This window comes from Notamacropus eugenii, chromosome 1, assembly GCF_028372415.1.
Source record: "Notamacropus eugenii isolate mMacEug1 chromosome 1, mMacEug1.pri_v2, whole genome shotgun sequence".
Classification (NCBI taxonomy): domain Eukaryota; kingdom Metazoa; phylum Chordata; class Mammalia; order Diprotodontia; family Macropodidae; genus Notamacropus; species Notamacropus eugenii.
In genome coordinates this window covers 610,981,153-611,002,907 of record NC_092872.1, presented here as the reverse complement: position 1 = coordinate 611,002,907, position 21,755 = coordinate 610,981,153, and the positions used below count along the sequence as shown (strand labels likewise).

The 21,755-nt window shown below is 37.7% G+C and overlaps 1 protein-coding gene across 2 annotated transcripts in view; it reads right to left on the bottom strand.

Annotated features, from left to right (window-relative positions):
* Nucleotides 1–21,755, bottom strand: part of MTMR9 (myotubularin related protein 9) — a 55,826-nt gene that overhangs the window by 1,966 nt on the left and 32,105 nt on the right. For both annotated transcript variants that reach the window (XM_072634846.1, XM_072634847.1), the window contains exons 7-9: nt 14,459–14,600; nt 11,732–11,952; nt 295–446 (exon numbers count right to left, since the gene is read on the bottom strand). In XM_072634846.1, coding sequence (XP_072490947.1) covers nt 295–446; nt 11,732–11,952; nt 14,459–14,600 — 515 coding nt within the window. The remainder of the gene's footprint in view (nt 1–294; nt 447–11,731; nt 11,953–14,458; nt 14,601–21,755) is intronic.

Below are 21,755 nucleotides of genomic sequence, written 5' to 3'. Positions count from 1 at the left end.
TCTCATCAATGAAATTACTACAGGCTCAAACTCCACATGGTCCAACTTGTTTTGAGCTGCTACATAGCCATAAGAAGTATTTGTCTAACTAAACTCTGCTACTAGCCATAAGAAGCCTGGGTATTACAGGTACAGTTAGGTAAGGCATACACATAAGTAGAGAACCGACTAGAACCATAGGCCCAGTTGGAGGCTTCACAATTCTCAAATCAAAAGATGGTACATTATAAAAAAAAGAGAGATAGCATATATGACTAGGACTAAAATAGATTTGGAAAAATAAGAACAATTTACCTTCCCATAACTGAAGACTCTGTGGAGCAACTGAAGGCCAGATGACAAGGCTATTGGCTTCAAAAAGAGGATTAATGAACTTGCTCAGTTCACTGGGTCTGTTGACCCAGGACCACAGAGACATGGTTTTCTGCTGTAGTTTCAATTTACACCTGATAAAGAAAGAAAATCATTACTGCCTAAGTGAAAGTGTGTAACTAGCCACTATTAAATAATCTTATTTAAAGAGCCTTTCATGTAATGTTGTGACAACATCCTCTCTGTGCAAGCTAAGACATATAAACTAAGCACTAAATTTTCAAAGAAATTCCTGTAGAATATTACTACCTAGTAAATTAAACTAATTCAGTTTGAATTAACACAGAGATACTGGTTTATAGGCAATCTCTTTTGGAAGGCAGACTAAAAGCACATGCAAGGTAGGGCATGTTGAGGATTCCACTTCAACCCATTCAAAGAACTTTGCTCTCTTTTTCTCTTCACTATGTTTAAGTTAGTATAAAAATTTTAAATTGTTGAGAAACAAAAATCTCCCAATATTTCTGTGCTAAGTATCTTGAAACTTAAGGACAAAGTAGTACATATTATGTAAAAATACCCTATCACTTTTGTAATTGTAATACTACAAGATTCTTAATTAACCAAGAAAAGTTCAATTACGTTCGCCATTCCCTATTTATGAAGAAGGTTTACTATTATTTTGGGAAGGTTTTAAAAACATGAAAGGCCCTTGGTTAATTCTAAAAATAACCCATAAAAACAAGCTGCCATAACACTCTTTTATTCCCTAATTCTGGTTAGCCGGAGATTTTACTGTAAAGTGGGCCTTTACTCCTTAAAGTCCTTGTATAGCTAGTTTTTAAACACTGTGGGTAATAACTAAACACTGTACTAGAGCTAAACAGGCAGGAAATTATACAGTTTTGAGTTATAAGAATGCTATGTGACACTAACCATTAAAATTCTTACATAATTAGTTCTCTCCATTCTGTATCTGAGTGGTATGACAAAGGTAGCCTACATAATAGTAAAGACCAAAACAAATTAGACAAGAGTCCAAGACCTTAAACACGATTAAGAAATACAGAGAAAAGCCTTCCCATTCTCAGATCTTTAACTGATGGTTTTAAGTATTTGCCACATTAACTTGCGTACTGACCCCTTGACCTATGAGGAGTATGTCTGCAACCTTATATTTTTACAGTCAGTAGGACAAAGATTATAACCACTGATACCGTTTGTGATGCCTTCCATAAGAATGCAGTAGACGTCTGTTTGAGTAGTAGAAAATAGGAACAGAGAGCTAAGCAGCCGGTAGTTTAGTCTTAGCTTTGCCACTAACTAGTAAATTATATAATCTCTCTGGGCATCAGTTTCTTTCTCTGTAAAATTAATGAGTCTGACTAGATGATCTCTAAGGTGTTCCAGATCTAATATTCTATGGTTTCTAATTAAGGTGTGACAAGTGGCAGCAGGGAGGAAGAACTGAGAAGGGGCAAAAGAAATTAGTAAGAGTAGGTCAAATACCAGACAAGAAAGATCCTTGCCCCTGAATGTGATAAGTCAGTAAAGACTTCTCAGGGACCTAAGTCTAAAGTAAAGCAGATATAAGGCCTGAGTTTTAATTTATCAAAATCATATGATATGGGGAAAGTTGAAGCTGTGAAACTGTCTGTCACCCCTCTCCCCAGTGTTGCTGACTCCCATTTCCCTATTTCTGAAATAGAGACTACTAGCTCAGGCTGCTGAGTCCCATTTCCTTATTTCTGAAAATAAAGACTGCAAACTCAGACTACTGGCCAAAAGGGTAAGGGGAGGGTTTGTGGTTTTCTGCTATATAACCTTGCATCTACTTTTGTAAAATGCTTCCCCTCCTCCAATCTGCTTGGAGGAGGGTGAAGTCTGGTCCTTGCAAGAACCGAATAAAGGACTTTCTGTTTATACTTTGAGATGCCTCTGAGTAGTCAATTTGAGGGGTCTCGCCATCCTACACAGTTCTTGGGGGCTTGTCCTGGATCCTGTGACTTCCCAGAGAGACGGTATGTGCTTTGTTTCAAGGGCAGGAGCCCATTGAGAGATTTTATCCAATGGTCCTTGAAACTGAGCACAGGACCTCCCTCTCTGTGAAGTAACAACCTGAAGCAGAGGAACTCAGTAGAAACAGAAAGTATAGGGACTCTAAAACTCTGAAGGAATTGAAATGCCGACCTGTCAGTATTTGTGGTTGTCGTTTGTGGTTGTCAGTCAGGTATCTTATGCGCGCATAACCTGCAGGTAAGCACTCATGGGTATGGGGGTCAGTTTAGAGAGTCTTAGACTTGGGAAGACTGGAGACGCCTTCCGACCAAATTAGTGAACTGCAGATCCCAGGGGAAAGGACCCTCTGAGAATATCATTGGTGATTGTTGGTGGGTGGGCATGGGTGACCCCCACTGTGGACTAGTTCAAGGAATGATCCAGTGAGTCTTACATATGAGGTGTCTGGACTCGGAGGTGTCTGCATGCCAGCCGTCGTGCAAAATGGGGAAGGAACAGACCAAACCCCGTGTTTCAGAACAGAGTCAGAGAATACCGGTAAATAGTCCCTTGGGACATAGATTATAAAAGTGAAATGAGGTACCAAAATGCAAAGGAAAAGAAAAAGAAAATGATTAAGTATTGTTGTTTTGTATGGGGTGAAAAAGATATCTGAGGAGGCACAATTTGGCCAAAGCACGGATCCTCCAAGAATTCAGTAGCCTGAAGGAAGTCACCTAGGTAGGAATCTTTTGAGTTGATAAAGCAGAACAGAAGTCTTGTGGGGGACCCCTACAAGCCCGCCTAGACTCTTTAGCTCAGCACCTGAGAAGATAAGGAAAACAAAATTCAAAATTGGGTGAAAATGATTTGTTAAATGTTTTGTCTGTATGTGTTGTGGGTGAATGAAAGTCTGTGTCCGTGGTTTGTGTCTGTCTTCTCTGACACTTTGTGAGGCAGCTGGCCAGTAAGAGCAGGAAGGCTGAGGGAGCTTATCTCCCCCTCTCAGACTAAAAGAAAGGCAGGCTAACCAGCATCTAATTCATTTCCTGTCTTACCCACAATGAGACATGAACTGTAAAGCCTTTCCATTCATTTATGAATGCAGACTAGGCCTGACTCAAAAAAAAAAAGTCAGAAATTTTCTTGCAAATAGCAAAAGTGTTTGATTATAAAAGATGTTTATCATTAGTGATTACAAAATTCAGGTTTGATATGATTTCAAGTTAAAATTTGTCCTGAAGGAATAATAAGCAGCATCTGAAAATGCTCTTCCTGTCAGGATTAGGGAGAAAATGATATTGTTATCTGGCATTTATGATTGTAGAGTATTAGTTAGGTGTAATATTAATTGAATGCAATTGCTATATGAACTGGGGTTTTAAACATGATAGAGATTTGATGAAAATACTGATGTTCAAAACATAATGGCAGTGTTAACTTCTTTGCTTTAAGCTAGAAGGGGGATTCTAGTGCAGAAAGTTATAAAGATGTGAAGGAACTAGACAATCTGAGTAATGGGATTGAGAGATTTGAGAAGAGAAGAAAATCACTTAACTTGATTTAATATAATAAGTAACTCAATCAAATTTAATATGACTTTTTCTGATCAGGTTGATAAGAGCATACCCACATGGTAAAGTTATTGTGCAAAGTGATGTGGAGATGCATTCAGCTGAATGGGAAATGGTTCATTTAAAGTTTTAAGTAAACTTAAATAGTTCAAATTTTTAAGTAAATCTAAATGTTACATTAGAAATTGCACTGTTAATTAAAATTGGTTTTTGCTATGAATCAAGCACATTTACAAAAATATGTGAAAAGGAAGCTCATGATCAAATATGAAAAGGCCTTGGTTTTAGGTCCTGTAGTTGTTGCCAATTAGGTTCATGAGGGTTTGGTGACAAATTGCAAATTGTTCTTAAAAGAAGAAAATATTTGTTGTATGAATCTTTTGTATGATTTTTTTTGAAAGGCGTACTTATCAAATTTATATTTGTAAGCTAATCTGTTATAATAACTTCAGGTTTTATTGGGGGTTTGGAAGATAAGGGACAAGATAATGGACACCAGGAACTTTAAGACAAAAAGCCTCCTGGCCCCACCCCACTCTTTCCTTCTGAAATCCAGTCATTACAGAAGGACTTCTTAAAATCTAATCTGAACTGGAGATGGTCAGAGAAGAGATGTTAACTTTCTATCATAAATGGAGAGGAGTTGGCCCCATCCTCACCCAGGGGCAGCTAAGATTTAGGAGTGTCTAAAATGATCACCCAAGTGGTGTGGCTCTTCACTTTGTTAAAGTTGTCATCTCTACATAAAATGTAAGCTGTACATGGAGCTCCTAAACCAGGAATTCATTTAGGTGATAATCTCTAGTGATTGGCTTTTAGGACAAATTTAAAATTTAAGATGTGAGTCCTGGTAAAATTTTTGATTCGTGAAACTTATTATCTAAGGTACAAACCTCAGGGGACAGTTGTGTCCTCAGGGATGGAATCCTTCTGGCTCGGTTTCCCCATTGTTTTCCTTTGAAAAGGAACACTCCTTTTAAAATTTCCCATTTGGCTATTTCTGAGTCTGGCTATAAGGTGGAGATGAAACCACAATACAAATGTGATATTGTTTATAGCTGAATTGTATCTTATTTACAGAGGGACTGAGGAAGGAGCCCAGGGTGGCCCAGGGGATCTAGGGATTCCCAGCATGGTCTTGATGGAAGTGACCAGTAACCTAGAAATTTGGATTGATAGAATTGAGTGGGAAATAGAACAGGAATTTGAGCGCAGTAATACAGTGGGCCTCAGGACAGCCAATTAACGTGGGGAAAATCAAGGAGTTTTCAAGGTGAGGTTTTCAAGGACCTTTTTAGACAAATGGGACTAAAACTCTTTGGGAATAATGGACAAAGGTCCCAACTTGGGAATAAAGTCTTCATCTGATACAAAGACCAATTGGGTAAATACTATTGATTGAATTAATTACTGAGACTGAGACTAAATCAGAGACATCTTTAGGTTGGGGAAAAGAATTCCAATCTAAGTCTTTTAGAGGCAGGTAACCTCTGGTAAAATTTGGCATTGATGGAAAAGTTAAATGTTTCTGTTTGATGTGAATTCATTTTACAAAAATAAGTTGAAGTTAGTGTTTGAACTTATCATATGTGTAGTTCATTCTTTTAGAATGAGCAGGGTTAGGAAGGGACAGAGTAGTTTGGGAAACAGATGTAAATCTATTGGAGCATTAACTTACGATTGTTATTGAATCAGGAACTAGAGCATGTATAGAAAGTAAGTCACTTAAGACTTGCTTCAAAAGATATTCCTTAGCCAGTGTGAAATTATAGCCATATATGAAACTGATTACTGGAGCTTGTATTTTAAGATTTCATGGGACTATTAATTGACTGTTCTTCTGAGTCTGACTCCAGGTGTGGATAGCAAGAGAGGTGGTCTGAGCCACTGATCCATGATGCCAGTAAGCCTGTGAGATGCTGGTATGGACTGCAAAAAGGTGATCTCATGGGAAGGTTGGGAGAGCAGCTCTTCAGCCTGGGCTGAGGTAGGATTCTCCTGACTCAGTTTCCCCATTAATACCTGGCAGACTTTAAGCCTGGCTGAATGCCAGCTGACAATCTACTCCTGCCTGGAATTGACATGAGGTTAGGGAGATGTTGTTTCCTGGCAATGTCCCTACTTTTAATGGCAAATTCCTAAAATCAAAAGTTTTGTAGCATAATACCAGATCTATTGAATGATTGTTGGTAGGGGAACATCTGAGGTTCAGTCTAAAATTAAGCTATTAGGCTTAGGACTTTAGACCCACAACAATAACTTAGGGTCCTTTAATTTTTAGTAACAGTGTGAAGACAATCAGGTCAAGGGCTTGTGAGACTAGCATGCATAGTTGCTGTTTATTCTCAGTTGGTTAATGTTAAATGAAAAATGGTTTGTGGACTATATTGTAAATGCTTTAAAAGAAGCATCACATGACCAGAAGTTGGAATTGTTTTATGATGTGATATGTACTGTGTTAAAAATAATTATTTATTGTATTTATGTAAGTACTGGAGGCTGTTATTGACTCCTTAGTGAAATCTCATCTTCCTGATGGGGGAAATGAATAGTGAATTAATGTAAAATGTAAAAGCTGCGTTTTAATGTGAACTTCTTAAACATGACAATTGGCCAAAGTTTCAATTTTGATTTTGTAAGAGTGATAAGTGTATAAAGCTTAGGAATGGTCATCTAAAATGGTATTAAGGTCAGTTTTGTAGGAGAGTGGACATCTGGATTTCTACAAGAACATAAAGGAAAGAAGATGCAGAGATGCTGTGCTGAAGATGGCCTGAAGGAGCATCCAGACCAGAAAACTGCATCAGATGATGTTCCTCCCCAGACTGCTGTATGAGATGGAACCCCTGAATGGATAATTCATTGATCTGCCTTTGTATTTTGAATCTCTGTATCTGTACTTATAACAAGGAGACTGCCCCCTTGTAATTTGTCAATGCATCGATCAACTTTGCTCTCTCCCTATATTCACACAAAGGGGGATAGATGAAGGAAAGAATTCATAGAGGAAAGAATGTGAGGAGGTATTTACTGATTGGATTTCGGTGTGGAAATAGAAATTTTAAAGATTGCCCATGTTCCCCTCCAAACTTGGTCTTCTCCTTTTAATACATCCTGGTGGTCGTAGTTTGGGGGTACCTGGCGGAAACAAATATTGTGGTTTGTGCTCATTGCATTAAGTGGCATTACTCTTTTACCTGTCTGCCTGCCTTGCATGATGTAATTAATTACTAGAAGTGTGCAGGATATCATATCAAAAATGATTACTAGCAAGACTAACATGATGATTCTGCATGAACAAGGGTGGATCCCTGTGAGTGTGGAGGAAGGAGATGAGCTAGTGGACAAAGATAATTCCCTGGTTGAGTAAATGTACCAGGAATGGCGTGAGAAGTCTTCAAAGGAATAAAAAATAAAGAGAGATTGAATGTGATAAGTCAGTGAAGACTTCTCAGGGACCTAAGTCTAAAGTAAAGCACACATAAGGCCTGAGTTTTAATTTATCAAAATCATATGATATGGGGAAAGTTGAAGCTGTGAAACTGTCACCCCTCTCCCCAGTGTTGCTGACTCCCATTTCCCTACTTCTGAAATAGAGACTACTAGCTCAGGCTGCTGAGTCCCATTTCCTTATTTCTGAAAATAAAGACTGCAAACTCAGACTACTGGCCAAAAGGGTAAGGGGAGGGTTTGTGGTTTTCTGCTATATAACCTTGTATCTACTTTTGTAAAATGCTTCCCCTCCTCCAATCTGCTTGGAGGAGGGTGAAGTCTGGTCCTTGCAAGAACTGAATAAAGGACTTTCTGTTTATACTTTGGGATGCCTCTGAGTAGTCAATTTGAGTAAGGGTCTTGCCATCCCACATACCCCTAAGGGCAATGGCAAGGCAGTCAATGAGCTGTATCTCCAAAGGGGCTCAGACTGTACTTTATTTTTTTTAAAGAATATGTGCAAAGTCCCAGGCTCAATTCTCTGCGACTCAGAGTAATGGAAATTCCAACAGATGAAAAGCAATCTCCTACTCCTAATGGAGTGGACCAGTATTATTTTATATGGGTCTTTCTCCCAAAATTTGGCTTACTGTAATGGTCATTTAAATGGAAAATCTTTCCTATTCATTAATAGGCCCATTAAGTCCCAAGGAGCCTGTGGTGGGAGGAGTTTGCTGAATGGGAGGAGTAAGAAGAGGCTGAGCTAGAGCAGAGCTGAGAGAAAGCTAGTCATGAAAGCAGTCAGAGCTAGAAAGGATGTAGGCAAGCAGGCAGCAGGTTAGTGTGAGTGAGAGCTTGTTTGTGATTTGTTTCATGGAGCTGGTTTGTGGGAAGCCTAGGAAGGGGAAGGCTTGGGGATGGTGCTGTTCTCTGCATTGTTATTGTATATAGATTTCTTTGTTACCATAATGGATTTGGCTTTCTGGTGTCTGAATAAATGTTTTGGCTCTGCCTTCCATGTGGAGAGTCTGTGATATTTTGCAATTTAGAACTGTGCCAGGATATTCATGGCCGCAGTAGGCACTGATGCTACACTTACACACACGCAAAAATCTGATTTTGGTTCCTTGGATATGGAAGGCAGCTTCCAAATTATGAGAAAAATAAACATGTGAAAGCAGTAATACTGGGGAGAGTAAATGTGGCCATTCTTGTAAGCTTTCAGCTTCATATATAATATCATTAGGAACAGGAAACTGGAGTCTAACAGAAATACTGAGGAGCCAAGGTCACTAAGGGCAAAATGAAGTAGCCCCTAAGGTCTAATTGGAATGAAGCATGAACGACAATACACTGCTGTCAACAATTTATCCCCTTCCCCTCCTGGAGTTAGCAACAAGGCTTATTAAACTGACATGGTTTTCAAGACATCGTATTACTTAATGGTATTAAAAATTTTTTTTTTAAAGTATTCTACTTCAAATAATAATAAGAACAATGGAAAATAGAAGGGTGTTCAGTTGTAATGGAAGTCCAGGATGGAGGATTACTGGCTGACAGGATTTTCTCACTTCACAATTTTTCTCTCTCCAGTCTCTCCACTCACTGGGAGGAGGCCCCTTGTTCTTTCACTGTTGTTCAGTAATAGTTTTCTTGGCAAAGCTACCCGAGTGGTTTGCCATTTCCTTCTCCAGTTCATTTCACAGACAAGGAAACTGAGGCAGAGTTAAGTGACTTGCCCAGGGTTACACAGCTAGTAAAAATCTAAGGCCAGATTTGACTCAGCTGAGGTTTCCTGACTTCAGGTACTGCTCTGTCCACTGTGCCACTTAGCTGCCTTGTCTCCTTGTTAAGGAAAGGCCTAATTTAAAAAATTTGGCTTCCTTGTAGGTCTTGGGATTTTTGCTCTTCAACCTTCATTTCTCTTTGTCCATAGAGGTTTCTCAGTCTGTTGGGGTGTACATTTTTGCCATCCTTTACCCTGCTCCTGTATCACTAACTACTTCTACTCCCTGCCCGTATATTTTATATTTACTGTCCTCTGGCAAAAGGTGTTTGCTCTAAAAATCATGAGTCTAAGGATAGTAACTCCCTCCCAGTCATCCATCCGTACTTCTGGGAAAAAAAACTCCACAGCTGAAGGAAAAGACTCTTCCTCCCTGCCCTCCAACATTTATTGTGTATAAATGATAAAACATAAGGAAAATATTTTTCATCAAACATGGACTTTACAGAGGCTTCTTGTGAATGTAGACATTACATCAGATTTTCTGATTAGTAGACTTTGTTGCATTCATATCAGCAAAGCCATGTTAACTTAATGATATCATTTAGTAAACAACCATTTATTAAGGAACTGTGCTAAGCACAAGCAATGTAAAGGCAAAAACACAAGTCTCTGCTCTTCACAGGCTGACATTTATTATCCTGTTCACTTTAAAGGAAGAAACTGAGACCCACGAGGAGTGAAAGATGAGAAGCTGAAATAAGAGCATCCCATGTGCTGGGCTCTCTCACAAAAACGTGGAATGTCAGAGATGGAAGGGACTGGAGAGATAATCCTTCATCTCAGAGTGGAAAATGGGCCCAGGAAGAACCAGGGGCTTGCCCCGCTGTGCAGTGGAGTTAGCACTAGAATAACTAAGAATCTTTGTCATTTCCTAGATGAGAGATCCTAAGCAAATAATTTTACCTTCCCAGTCCTCAGTGTCCTTGGTAAAATAAGTGCACTGGATTAAAGATTTCTAAGCTTGCATCTGTCACTAAAACTCTATATTTCTAATATAAGCTGCTGGTAGGACATGTAAACAGTATTATTATATAGAATTCGGTGTTATAATAACATTCATTAAGATATGACTTTGGCAATACTAACAGTTCTGACAGCAATCCCATGCTACTGTGAATGAAGGCCACTACTCCTATAAAATCAACTTAAAATGGAAAATGGCTAACTAGTCCTATTTCATTAACTTAAAAAATTGTGCTTAGTGCAGCATCTGGCACATAGTAGGCACATAATAAATGCTTTTCCCTTCCCTCACCTCTATGATCTGAGGAAAGTTTTACAAAATATTAGTTTTGAGTCAAAGTTTGAACTAGTTCTTCAACAGGCCTAAAAACAAACTAATCTTGTCCTACTTCCACAATACCATTAAGAGAAACCTGGGAATAAAACACCTGGAGCAGCCACTTACATGGAATGTGAACATGTTCAAATACTAAGGGTCTATTCTTGTTAAAGCAAACATGTAAAGAACTTGTAGATTCAGTAGCAATTTTATCTTTGGAGACCATAAGACCTTTCTGCAGAACTCATCAAATCATTCTAAGGTTTGCACTAAAACTGGATTAAAAGAACTAAATCTACAAAAGGAAAATCATAACTGAAAAATTTGTCAATACAGTTCTGGAAAATTATGCATTATCATCTATGTTTGTAGCTAAAGATAAACCTGTTAAAAAGGTTTTTTTAAAAGACAAAACTGTTTTGTATTGGTTCAATTAAATGGAAATGGCTATCAAAAACATATCACATTTTGCCTTTAGACAAACTCAGGCTTCTTGAAGATCACAATTTCCTAAGGAGGTTAATTTGGAAAAGTAGAAACAACTGAGACTTTGAGTCAGAAGACCAGAGTTTAAGGCCTCGCCTGGGCAGTTACTAGTTGTATGGCCTTGGATAAGTGTGTTAAACTCTCCTGGCTTCAGTTTCCTCGTCCACAAAATGGGAATACCACTCCTTGCACTATCTGTATCACAGTGCTACATCAGAAAAGGACTTTGTAAACTAGAAAATGCTGCATAAATGCTAGTATAAGTATGAGACATTTCTCCATGTAATAGTTGTGGAGACCATTCCACGGTGCATCTTCTACATAAACCTAAGGACGTAGTGTTTGTTGGGCTTGTGAAATGGGACAGCTATAGTAGTGCCCAATATCTTCACAGACTTGCTACGCTTGGCCCCAGAGGCCAGAGAAAAGGAGCGCTGGTTTGAAGTTGTGAGGTAGATTTTGCCTTGATGTAAAGAGAAATTTCTTAATGATCAGAGCTATCTAACAAATTTCTTAATGATCAGAGCTATCTAATAGTGGGAAGGCTCGCTGGGTATGAGGTCCCTTCCAGTTCTGAGTATGTGACTATGTGAGACCAATTTTGAAAAATGGCAGTGCTGGAGAACTCCAGAATTCCAGTTCACTCATGGGATCTCACTCAAGTGTGCCTGCAATTTAAGGCAAAGGTCTTGAGAATGTACATTCCCACAGAACACGTAATTTTTGTGTTTTGAGTTGTAGTATGTTTTGTAATGTGAATGATTATATACAAGGAGACAAAGCTTAGTTTTTCTAACTCAGGGACTACAAAGCATGTAAGGTGGGCTGCTGCCAGGAACAACAGAGATGCGTGCTTACCTTTCACTTTCATTGTTGCCCAAGAACGTCCCAAACTGTGAGGCATAAGAGTGCTCAAAGAGCAAGATGAGGAATTGTTCGTTAAATTCAAAGGAGCAAGGGAACTGGCGCAGGATTTGCCACACGCAGTCTAAGAAAAGAAAAAACACGGGTGCTTCCCACTTCTGCTTACTGTTGGAGTAGGCTGACTGGGCACAGCGCTGCTGGAAAGGGTGGCCTGCCTAGAGGTAAAGAATAATGCAAAGCCTTACAGTGAGAACATGAGAGTACAGTCATTACTATCATATCTGTCCCAGGTGTGACAGATGCCTGGTAATAACACAGAAGGCATCCTCAGAGGGAAAACCTTTCCAGAAAGACTCTTTAAATGAGAAAGCATAACTCCTTAGCAGAGACTTCAATGCTGATAAAAAGCCCCCAACTGTCTGCTGTACAGGTAAAACACAACTCTTCTTGAAAGAAGTTTGGGGGCATCAGATTTAGTCAATTTCTTGGTTTAAAACTGATGTTTCCTCCTGCCCATTCAAAATCAAGGAAGTGCTGTTGAAAGATGCTGTCATCCACAATAAATTCAATGGAAAAGGAGCACATTCCATTACAATAAGCTGCCACAAGTAGGTTTAATGTACTTTTTATGGGAGCATGTTGAAAACACTAGCTAGTGGGTTATTGCCCAAAGACAAGTGAATGCAGAAGGTCTTGTTCATAGTCTACCATTATGCCTCAAATTCCCAGAATTGTAAAACTCAAGAGATAAGAGGAAAAAAAGACTATTATCCTTATAGGTAAAAGAAAAAATGACTGCCATCTTCCTTTTCTATTTTCTTCCATGGAAGGCCAGTTATAAGCTCTGCTTTTCCTTAGACACTCAAAGTTTTAAGTCATTTCTGATAATCAAATTTGTTACTATGGCTAAGGAATAAACCCAAGTCCATGAAGAGATGTGGCCAGATTATTTTAGTTTGGTTTCAGAGTTGGACCATATATCAAACAGCAAATTGTTGGAGTTGTTTCCTATTCATCCAAAGCAGCATGTCTGCTTCCAAGGAACCATGATGTTCTGGATACTAATGTGAACCAGGAATCCGTGAAAAAAATAACATTCCCCCTCCCAAATACTAAATTTGAAATGATGCATGCAACATTGCCAAGTGCTGCACTTTTTAAAACATGAAAGCAGGATTACTTTATTCTGTCTAGGTCCAACAATTTTCTAAACCCTCTTTATCTGGAGGGTATCCTATACTCTCAAGACTAGAAGCACTCAAAAGAGCCCATTCCAAACTCAATTACTGTATGGCCTATTTATAAAACAGTGGTCTGCAGAAATAATCAGAAGAATCTGCCACCTTCTGTCCAAAGTGAGTAACTGAAATGATATGTTCTAGTGATAGTCATTGCAAAGAATCAATAATGCCCAAGTTCTGCTTTTTATCCTCATGATCAGAAACTAAACAGACTGGTCTCTTAACTAATCAGACTCTTACACTTCAAAGCAACACATATCACAAAGTACTAAAGTTTGGAGTTTTAGATCATATTAGTTGACATGAAGCAAACTGAAATAACTTCTATTAATTCTTGGGATTTCCATAACTATTGAGATCATACTTGAATCACAGAGTAAACAGATGACTACACAATGCTTCTGGAGTTATTGCAAAAGAGAGAGAAAGGACTTGGAAGAGAAGGGAAAAGGGACAATAATATACTATAATATGATGGTAACATAACAAAGGTCAGTGTCAAGAACATGAATGGCGTTCATAACAATATTATGAACATTATAATAAGATTGAATTAAAATTATAAATGATTAATTTTGCTCCAAAGAAATTCTAGTTTTATAGCACTTTTTCATGATTTTTTTCATAGCACTGACTCTAAAAGTTAGGTCATTATTGTCATGTTATATGAGATCTTATTTTTTTGGTCTAATAAAAAATTGAAATAGCACTCTTTTTTGGAACTTCTTTTCAGAATAGAATATTCAACTTATGATTAAAGTAATAAAAGCTGTAAAATACACAAAGGTTTATAGGCATTAATAGCTAGGGTTTATGACCCAAAAGCAGATTCATGCAGAGGGTCTTGTTCAAATAAAATAGGGAAATTTAGAGGGATAAGTTTGGACATGTTGCCACATAGGTAGGGATATTTAGCAGGCACTTAGAAATACAGAGATGAGAGTGCAGGAGAGATTAGGGCAACATACACAGATCAGGGTATCATCTGTATAGATACAATAAAGAATTCCAAAGGAAGCTGAGAAAGAGCAGTCAGACAGGGAGAATCCTACCTATCTTAAGAGGTTCAGCCCAAGCAATAGCCTTCCTCCCATCTCTACCCTAGTCCAAAGTGAGTAAATTCTTTCTGCTTAATTTCTGTAGCTCTCTGTGACATTCATTTATATGTCATCTTATTAGACAGCAAACTGCAGTCAAACTGGGACAGTCATGTATTTTTTGTCCCACATGGTGCCTTCTATATAAATATTCTACTATTTGTTAGTTTGAATTTAATTCATTCAACAGGCATTAAGATGAAGGAGTCATCTGTCAAGGAATAAAACAGAAAAGTTGTTTATCATTCAAAATGTTGCAGCAATAGATATTGTGACAGCTACTACAAAAAGAAGAAATCAATACATAAGGGCAATTGCTTTTGAATAGATGATGATACAGATACTTCCGGCAATTTCTATTAGAATCAAATAATGTTTTTTACCTGTAGCCACTCTCTCTCTACAAGAGCCTCAAAACCACGGATGGTCCTACATCTTGGTTCTAAGATGATCTGGGCCAGGGAGGTAACCTGAAGCGTAGAATCAGTTCCTTCTGTTCCGTGAATCAATACCGATGCTCCTTCCCTGATAGGAAAATCCAGAGCACAAATGGGATACTCCCGACATGTTCAATGAACTCTGTTAACAATAAACATTTATTGAGTACAAATAACTTGTAAGACAATGTATAATTCTCCACAGCTCAGAAGGTTCTCAGTCTTAAAAAGATTAATAAAAATTGATAAAATATATCCAAGATTTCTCTCTAGATGGAGCAGGGAAAGGAAGGAAGGAAATGGGGGGAACAAAACAGAACAAGTTTCCAAAAATTCACCAATCATCGCCTCTTTGGTGGTTAAATTTCACAGACCCCTTTTCAACTTTCATACCTGACTTTTTCTTTGTTGCTAAACTTAGTAGTATCTGATTTTTATAGTAGGTCCTCTTATTCCTTTCCCTTCTTTAAAAGGACATCACTAGGACATGGTTTTCTTCCTTTGAAATATACCCTCAAATTCTATTTTCTGTACTTTCCTTTTGTTCTTGACCCTGAGTTCCCTTTTTGACATAGCAGATAAGATAATGGATTTGGAGCCAGAGAAACTATGGTCCCATGATCCTAGACTTTGGGCATATAATATCTGCTCTCTGGGTCATAGTTTCCTCATCTTCCAAATGTGAAGGAGTTGGGTTAGTTGATCTCTAAGGTCCCTTCTAGTTCAAAATCTAGGAGCCTTCTAACTCCATACCTGCTATATTTACTATGATGTATCTTTAAGATGTTTCCAAAATTTACTTTGGGAAATATTTTATAACTCACATTTGTATAGCTTTTTAAGGTTTTCAAAGTGACTTCCTCACATAATGCTTATGAGGAAGTTGTAAGCATTATGATCCCCATTATACAGGTAAGGAAACTACACTCCAGAGCCCAAGGCTACAAAACTCATGAGTGGCAAAACTAGGATCTGAACTCAATTCTTCTAGGATCAAATCTAGTGCCCTTAGTTCTTAACCCCTTTTGCTGTTTGGAGGAAAAGGTTTTGCTGTAAATCTAGTGGGGAGAAAGGAAATGATAATAAAAATGTCAAATATTTCATTAACTAAGAGGCACATTTATAAATAAACATACACCTAGGTAGGTGTATATGCATCAAAATAAGACGTTCCATGAACACAGGTCTTAATGCCAATATGCCATTTTTAATTTAATTCAATTATACTCAAGTGTGTATTTATACCTTAGTAATGAAATTGTTATATATTATAAACGGATGAAATTCACCAAGGGAGCCAAAATATGGCATTGATGAATTCCTTTTCAATCCAGATTTTTAGTATGAAATAACTATCTTAAGATGAAACACAAAAGGTAATACGATTTTACTCATTTCTGAATTTGCAAACTCATGAGTTGTGTTTGTCCTTCGTTCTCAAAGAGGACCATGACATCAAGATGATGACATGACTTGCAGATGAGTAAAGTATTTTTTAAAAAGAATATACTATTTAATAAAAAACAAATTTGCTTCATATTATCTCTATTAATTTCAAGCAGTCATCTCATTTACATATTTATTGTCACATTTTCCACTGCCGACATTCAATTCCATCTAATTACTACCATCAACAAATTAAATAATTCCATACCTACAATTTAAAAGCAGGAATAAATGGCTACCTTAAAATGCATTTATATCTATTTATCAAATATGTATATGGAGCCTTTAAGTACTCAAAAATTCTTAACTACATATAAGGCACACAATCTGATCATTTTGTTTCAACTTCATTAATACTGAATTCTAGTGCTTAGATTTATTTTCATATTTTCCTAAATACAATTTTCCCTAAAAAGGAAACTATTTGTATAAAAATTTCTTTCCCTCTAAAATATGAATTAATAATATTGACTAACCTGACAGTATCACTTTGTGATTTCAAAAGCATTACTATCTTATTTTCAAAGAAACATCGAGAAAGGAGTCACTACAGTATCATCGTGGTAATGATTACTTTTATTTGAAAAGATGCTTCCATTTTGAGTATTACAGACTTTCACAATGGTTTCTACAAATCAGTCACTAAATCTCTTATTTCAGTTTTCAGCAGCTATGTCATGAATTACAAGGGCAGCTAGGTGGTGCAGTGGATAGAGCACCAGTGCAGGAGTCTGGAGGACCTGAGTTCAAATCTCATCTCAGACACTTGACACTCACCAGCTGTATGACCTCATCAGGCAAGTCACTTAACCCCAATTGCCTCATCATGGGTCATCTCCAGTCATCCTGATGAATATCTGGTCACTGGATTCAGATGGCTCTGGAGGAGAAGTGAGGCTGGTGACCTGCACAGCCCTCCCTCAATCAAAACAAAGTCAAGTGCAAGTCCTGTCATTATTTCTCTGATGGCATGGTCTTCTACAGCAATGAAGGATGAACACACATGAATTAGAAAATGTGATTTCACTTCGTGTTAACAGTTGCTCTCTACTTCTCCCATTACCCAACTTTTTGTAATCTGTCTTCTGACCTCCCTACTCAATTGAAATGGCTCTCTTTAAAGTTACCAGTGTTCTCTTCACTGCCAAACCTTATGGTCTCTTCTCAGCCCTAATCATTCTCCATTTATCTGCTGGTGACCCTCTCCTCTTGTATTCTCTCTCCTCTCTAGATTCTTATGACAGTACTCTCTTCTGGTTTTCTTCCTACTTACTGGACTACTTCTTCCTAGTCTCCTTTACTGGTTCATCATTCATATCATTCCTCTAACTGTATTCCCCAAGGTTTTATCTTGGACCCTCTTCTCTCTCTATGATCTCTCTCAGTGACTTCAGAAGCTGCCAAGGGTTCAATTAATTTTTTTTAGGCAAATAACTCCCAGATCAATATACCTAGTTTAAGTCTCTTCCTAAGCTTCAGTTTCACATCACCAACTGCATACTGGATATTTCAAACTGTATATCCTGGAGCCATCTTAAATTCAAAACATCTAAAATGGAACTGACTGTCTCCCCACCAAACCATTTTCCTCTTCAAATTCCTATTTCTGTCAAAGGAACCACAATATTTCCAGTCTTCCAGGTTTGTAACCATGTAGTATCATCTGACCATTTACTCTTAACACACACATCCAATCAGCTGCTAAATCTTGCATTTTCTACCTTACAACATTCTTGTATCTGATCCCTTATCTTTCCTTACACAATTACAACCTTAGTTTAAGTCCTATCTCTGCTCATCTAAATTACTGTAATAGCTTTCTCTTTGGCCCCCCTGCTTCAAGTCTCTCACCCCTTTAGTCCATCCCATATATTGCCACCAAATTAACTTTCTTTAAATTAAGATCTGACTAAACTGCTCCCTTAACTCAGTCAATTCCAGTGGTTTCTATTGTCTCTAGAGTAAAATCTAAACTACTCTGTTTAGCTTTTGCGTGTGTGTTCGCCCTTCACTGCCGAAGACCATGCCATTGGAGAAATAATGACATGATTTGCATTTGATTTTGTTTTAAGTGAGGGAGGGCACCAGCAGATCACCAGCCTCACTTCTCCTCCAGAGACATCTGAATCCAGTGGCCAGATATTCATCAGGATGACTGGAGATGACCCAGGATCTTTCACAAATTGGCCCTAACTTATCTTTTCAGCTTCATGAGACATGACTGACTTCTTCCTTCAGTAATTCTGTTGAGAAACAGACTAGTCAGTCTGTTTCTCAAACCTGACACTGAACCTCCCCTCTCCTTGCCTTTGTACTGGCCATCCCCCACACCTGAAATCTACAACATCCTTACCTTTGCCTCCGGAACTTCTTTTTTACTTCCAGATTCAATTCAAGTACCACCTCCTGGCCTTTCTTGATAGCTCCCTTTCCCCCTACTGCTAGTGCCCTCCATCCCAACCTACCTTCTAATTTGCTCTCTTTATTTTTATTTTGTATGTTCTTTTAGAAGTACTTTTCTTCCTAATAAGACTATAAGTTCCTTGAGAGGAGGACCTGTTTTTTTTTCTTTTGTTGTTGCTAAAAAGTTTAGGGTTTATTTCACTTGCTCATTTTAAAGACAATATTTTTAGCACAGTTCACCAATATTCCTGATCATTTTCACTGATCTTATATCCATTTTATCATTTAGTTTTGTGCTTTTTGATGCTAGTGTTGAAGATCTGATGCTTCCTCACTGCCATTACTCACACAATGCAGGTGACATATAAATTCTAAATAAAATTTTTATCTGTGAGTAGTTTTAATTTGCATAGCAAAATCCTATCAATATTTTAAGTCAGTTGGCTATATCTGGATGAAGGAAAGATACAAACCATATGCTATACCAGACATCTGTCTTTCCATGAACAACACATACTTTCCCTTTTTCTTGTAAGTGTTACCAGACATTTGATAGCTACTGGCTTCTTAAGTTCAATAAATAATTTTAGTTGCTCCAACTTAACTTCTTTTCTCAATAAGGCTTTTATATGGATACAAATAATTCTCCACTAGAATATTCTGTAACTTTAATTCTTTGCTGTATTTCCTTTCATAGTTAGGAAAGATGTCTTATATACACATGCAGTAAGTAAGCAGCTGTTTTAAATGCTCTGATGTCTCTATGCAAAAGGTGTTAATTATATTAACTTCAGTCCTTAATTGCAGAGCCAGAAACAGAAAATGATCACACAGTCTGGCAAGTATAAGGTCAAGATAAGGCTGGGTTTTTTTCCACTGCAAGGAACTCTGTGTGGGGAAATGGAGCAACTCCTGTTTTCTGAATAACAACAAAATTTTCTCAAGGTCACATCAAAATAAGGGCAACGATAGAAGTAAAGAATATAACAATTGTCTTCCTCTTGTCTTACATCATCAATACAAACTTTATCTCTAAACTACTCTAGGCTCCTCAGAGGATATCCTATAAATTACAAAGTATTCTCAGGATGGCTATTCTTGGTGGAATAGCACTTACTATTCATATATGCCACACTGCTCAGCCTAGTCTATAAGAGTAGAAAGCCAAGATTCCAAAGATTAGCAGAGAAACCACTTTTATTGCTTCTCTTGAATCTTTATTTGCATTTCAAAGTTTCTCCTCAGTTTTCTCTGGTCCTTGCATCAGGAAAGCTAGGGAATCCTCTCTAACTAAAGGCCCATTTTCCCCATAGGATACTTGGTTTTTGAGGGCAAAATGCTATTGGTTGTAAGCCTGTTTTGCCTTTTGGAATAATGTATTTCAAACTCTCCATTCTTTACAATGGGGCTGCTAAATCTTGCGTGGTCCTGGCTGTGGCTCTATGGTATGTGGACTCTTCTTACTCTACTTTGCATCTGCTGCTCTGCATCCACTAAACATGATGGCCCTGCACCTGGTATCCACCCCCTCACCCTGTTCTCCTGCCTCCTTTTGTGTGTTGTCTCCCCCCATTAGATTGCAAGCTCTTTGAGGGCAGTAATTGTCTTTATTAATTGTATCCTCAGAACTTAGTACATTGCCTGGTACATAGTAGGCACTTAAAAAATGTTTATTGAATTTTGTTCTGGCAAATACTTGTAGTATTTGTTCCATGACCTGGAAGTTCTGGCATGTGGCTATGATGTTCCTGGAAATTTTAATATGGGTGTTTCTATTTTTACTAGGTTCTAACAGATCTCAAAAGTTTTCTTTCATGATTTCTTGAAATATAATACCTAGGCTCCTTTTTACATTATTACAAATTCCAGATAGTCTAACGATTCTTGATCTAGTTCTCACGTCAACTGTTTTTATAGGAAATATTTTATATTTCCTTCTTTCTTAAAAAAAAGTCTTTTGACTATAATATTTTTTGTCTCACGAAGTTATTAACCTATTTTTGGCTCATTCTAATTTTCTAGAAAATGGATACTTAGGTAAGACAATAATAATACCTAATACCCTTGTATTAAGCTGTTAATTCTCCATCTAAGTCTTTCCTCCATGGCTCTCATTTCTTTTCTCTGGTGCTTATTTTGTTTATAATATCATTAAAAGTTTTTTGGTTTTTTTTTTTAATTCTTATAATTCAATTCTTCAGGAAATTCTTGCTGTCAAGATGAGTTTTTTTTGAGGCTTTGCTTGCAAATTATTTTGGAGTTATTTTATTCTAGATTCGTGTCTTGGGCATTCTTGGTACCATAATAGCTTTATTATTTTTTTTTTAACTCATTCTTCCAGTCTTTCTGAATTGGAACTTTGTGTGATCCTGGAGGGAATGCTGGTGCCTCATTTGGTCCTGATTTAGATTTTCTGGGATCCTGCTGCTACTTTTTCTGGATATTAAGTGCAGTCAGTCAGTCGGTCAGTCAGTCAGTCAACAAGCACTGGTTAAGTATTTACTATATGCCAGGTACTGTATAAGTGGTAGGGACAGGACTAAAAAGAGGTAAGAGTAAAGGCAAAAAAATAGCCTCTGTTTTCAAGAAGCTTACAACCTAAGGTGGAAGATGGCATGCAAACAACTAACACTAACAAACTGAATACAGAATAAATTGGAAATAATCTCAGAAGGCATTAGCATTAAAGAGAATCAGGACAGGCATCTTTCAGAAGGTGTGATTTTAGCTGGAATCTACGGAAGCCAGGAGGTGGAAATGAGGAGTGAGAGAATTCTAGGTATGGAAGAGTCAGTGAAAATGCCTGGAGTTAGAAGTTGGAGTATCTTCTGTGAAAAAAAGCAAGGAGGTCAATGCTATGGATCACAAAGGGAGAGAGTAAAGTATATAAGAATATAGGAAAGACTGAAGGAGGGCAGTTATGAAGGGTTTTTGAATGCCAGAGTATTTTATATTTGATCCTGGAGGTGACAGGGCATTAGTTGAGTTTATGTGAGAGATGTTATTTATTAAGGTAAAAATAGGAGGACTTGGCAAGTGATTGGATATTTGGTGGGGGGGGGAGAGTGAGAGTGAGGAGTTGAGTATGATGTCAAGCTAGTGAGCTTGAGAGGCTAGAAGAATAATGGCACCTTCAATATTAATAGAGAAGTTCAGAAGAGGGGGACATTTTGGGAAAAGATGAATTCAGTTCTGGATATGTTAAGTTAAAGATGTCCATGGGATTCCAGTAAGAGATGTCCAACAGGCAGTAGAAGATGGGAAACTCAGCATTAAGAGATTAGGAATGGACAAACAGATCTAAAGATAATCAGTATAGAAATAATTAAATTCATGGAAATAAATCTGATGAGATCACTAAGTGAAATAGTAGAGAGAAAGAAAAGAAGAAGGT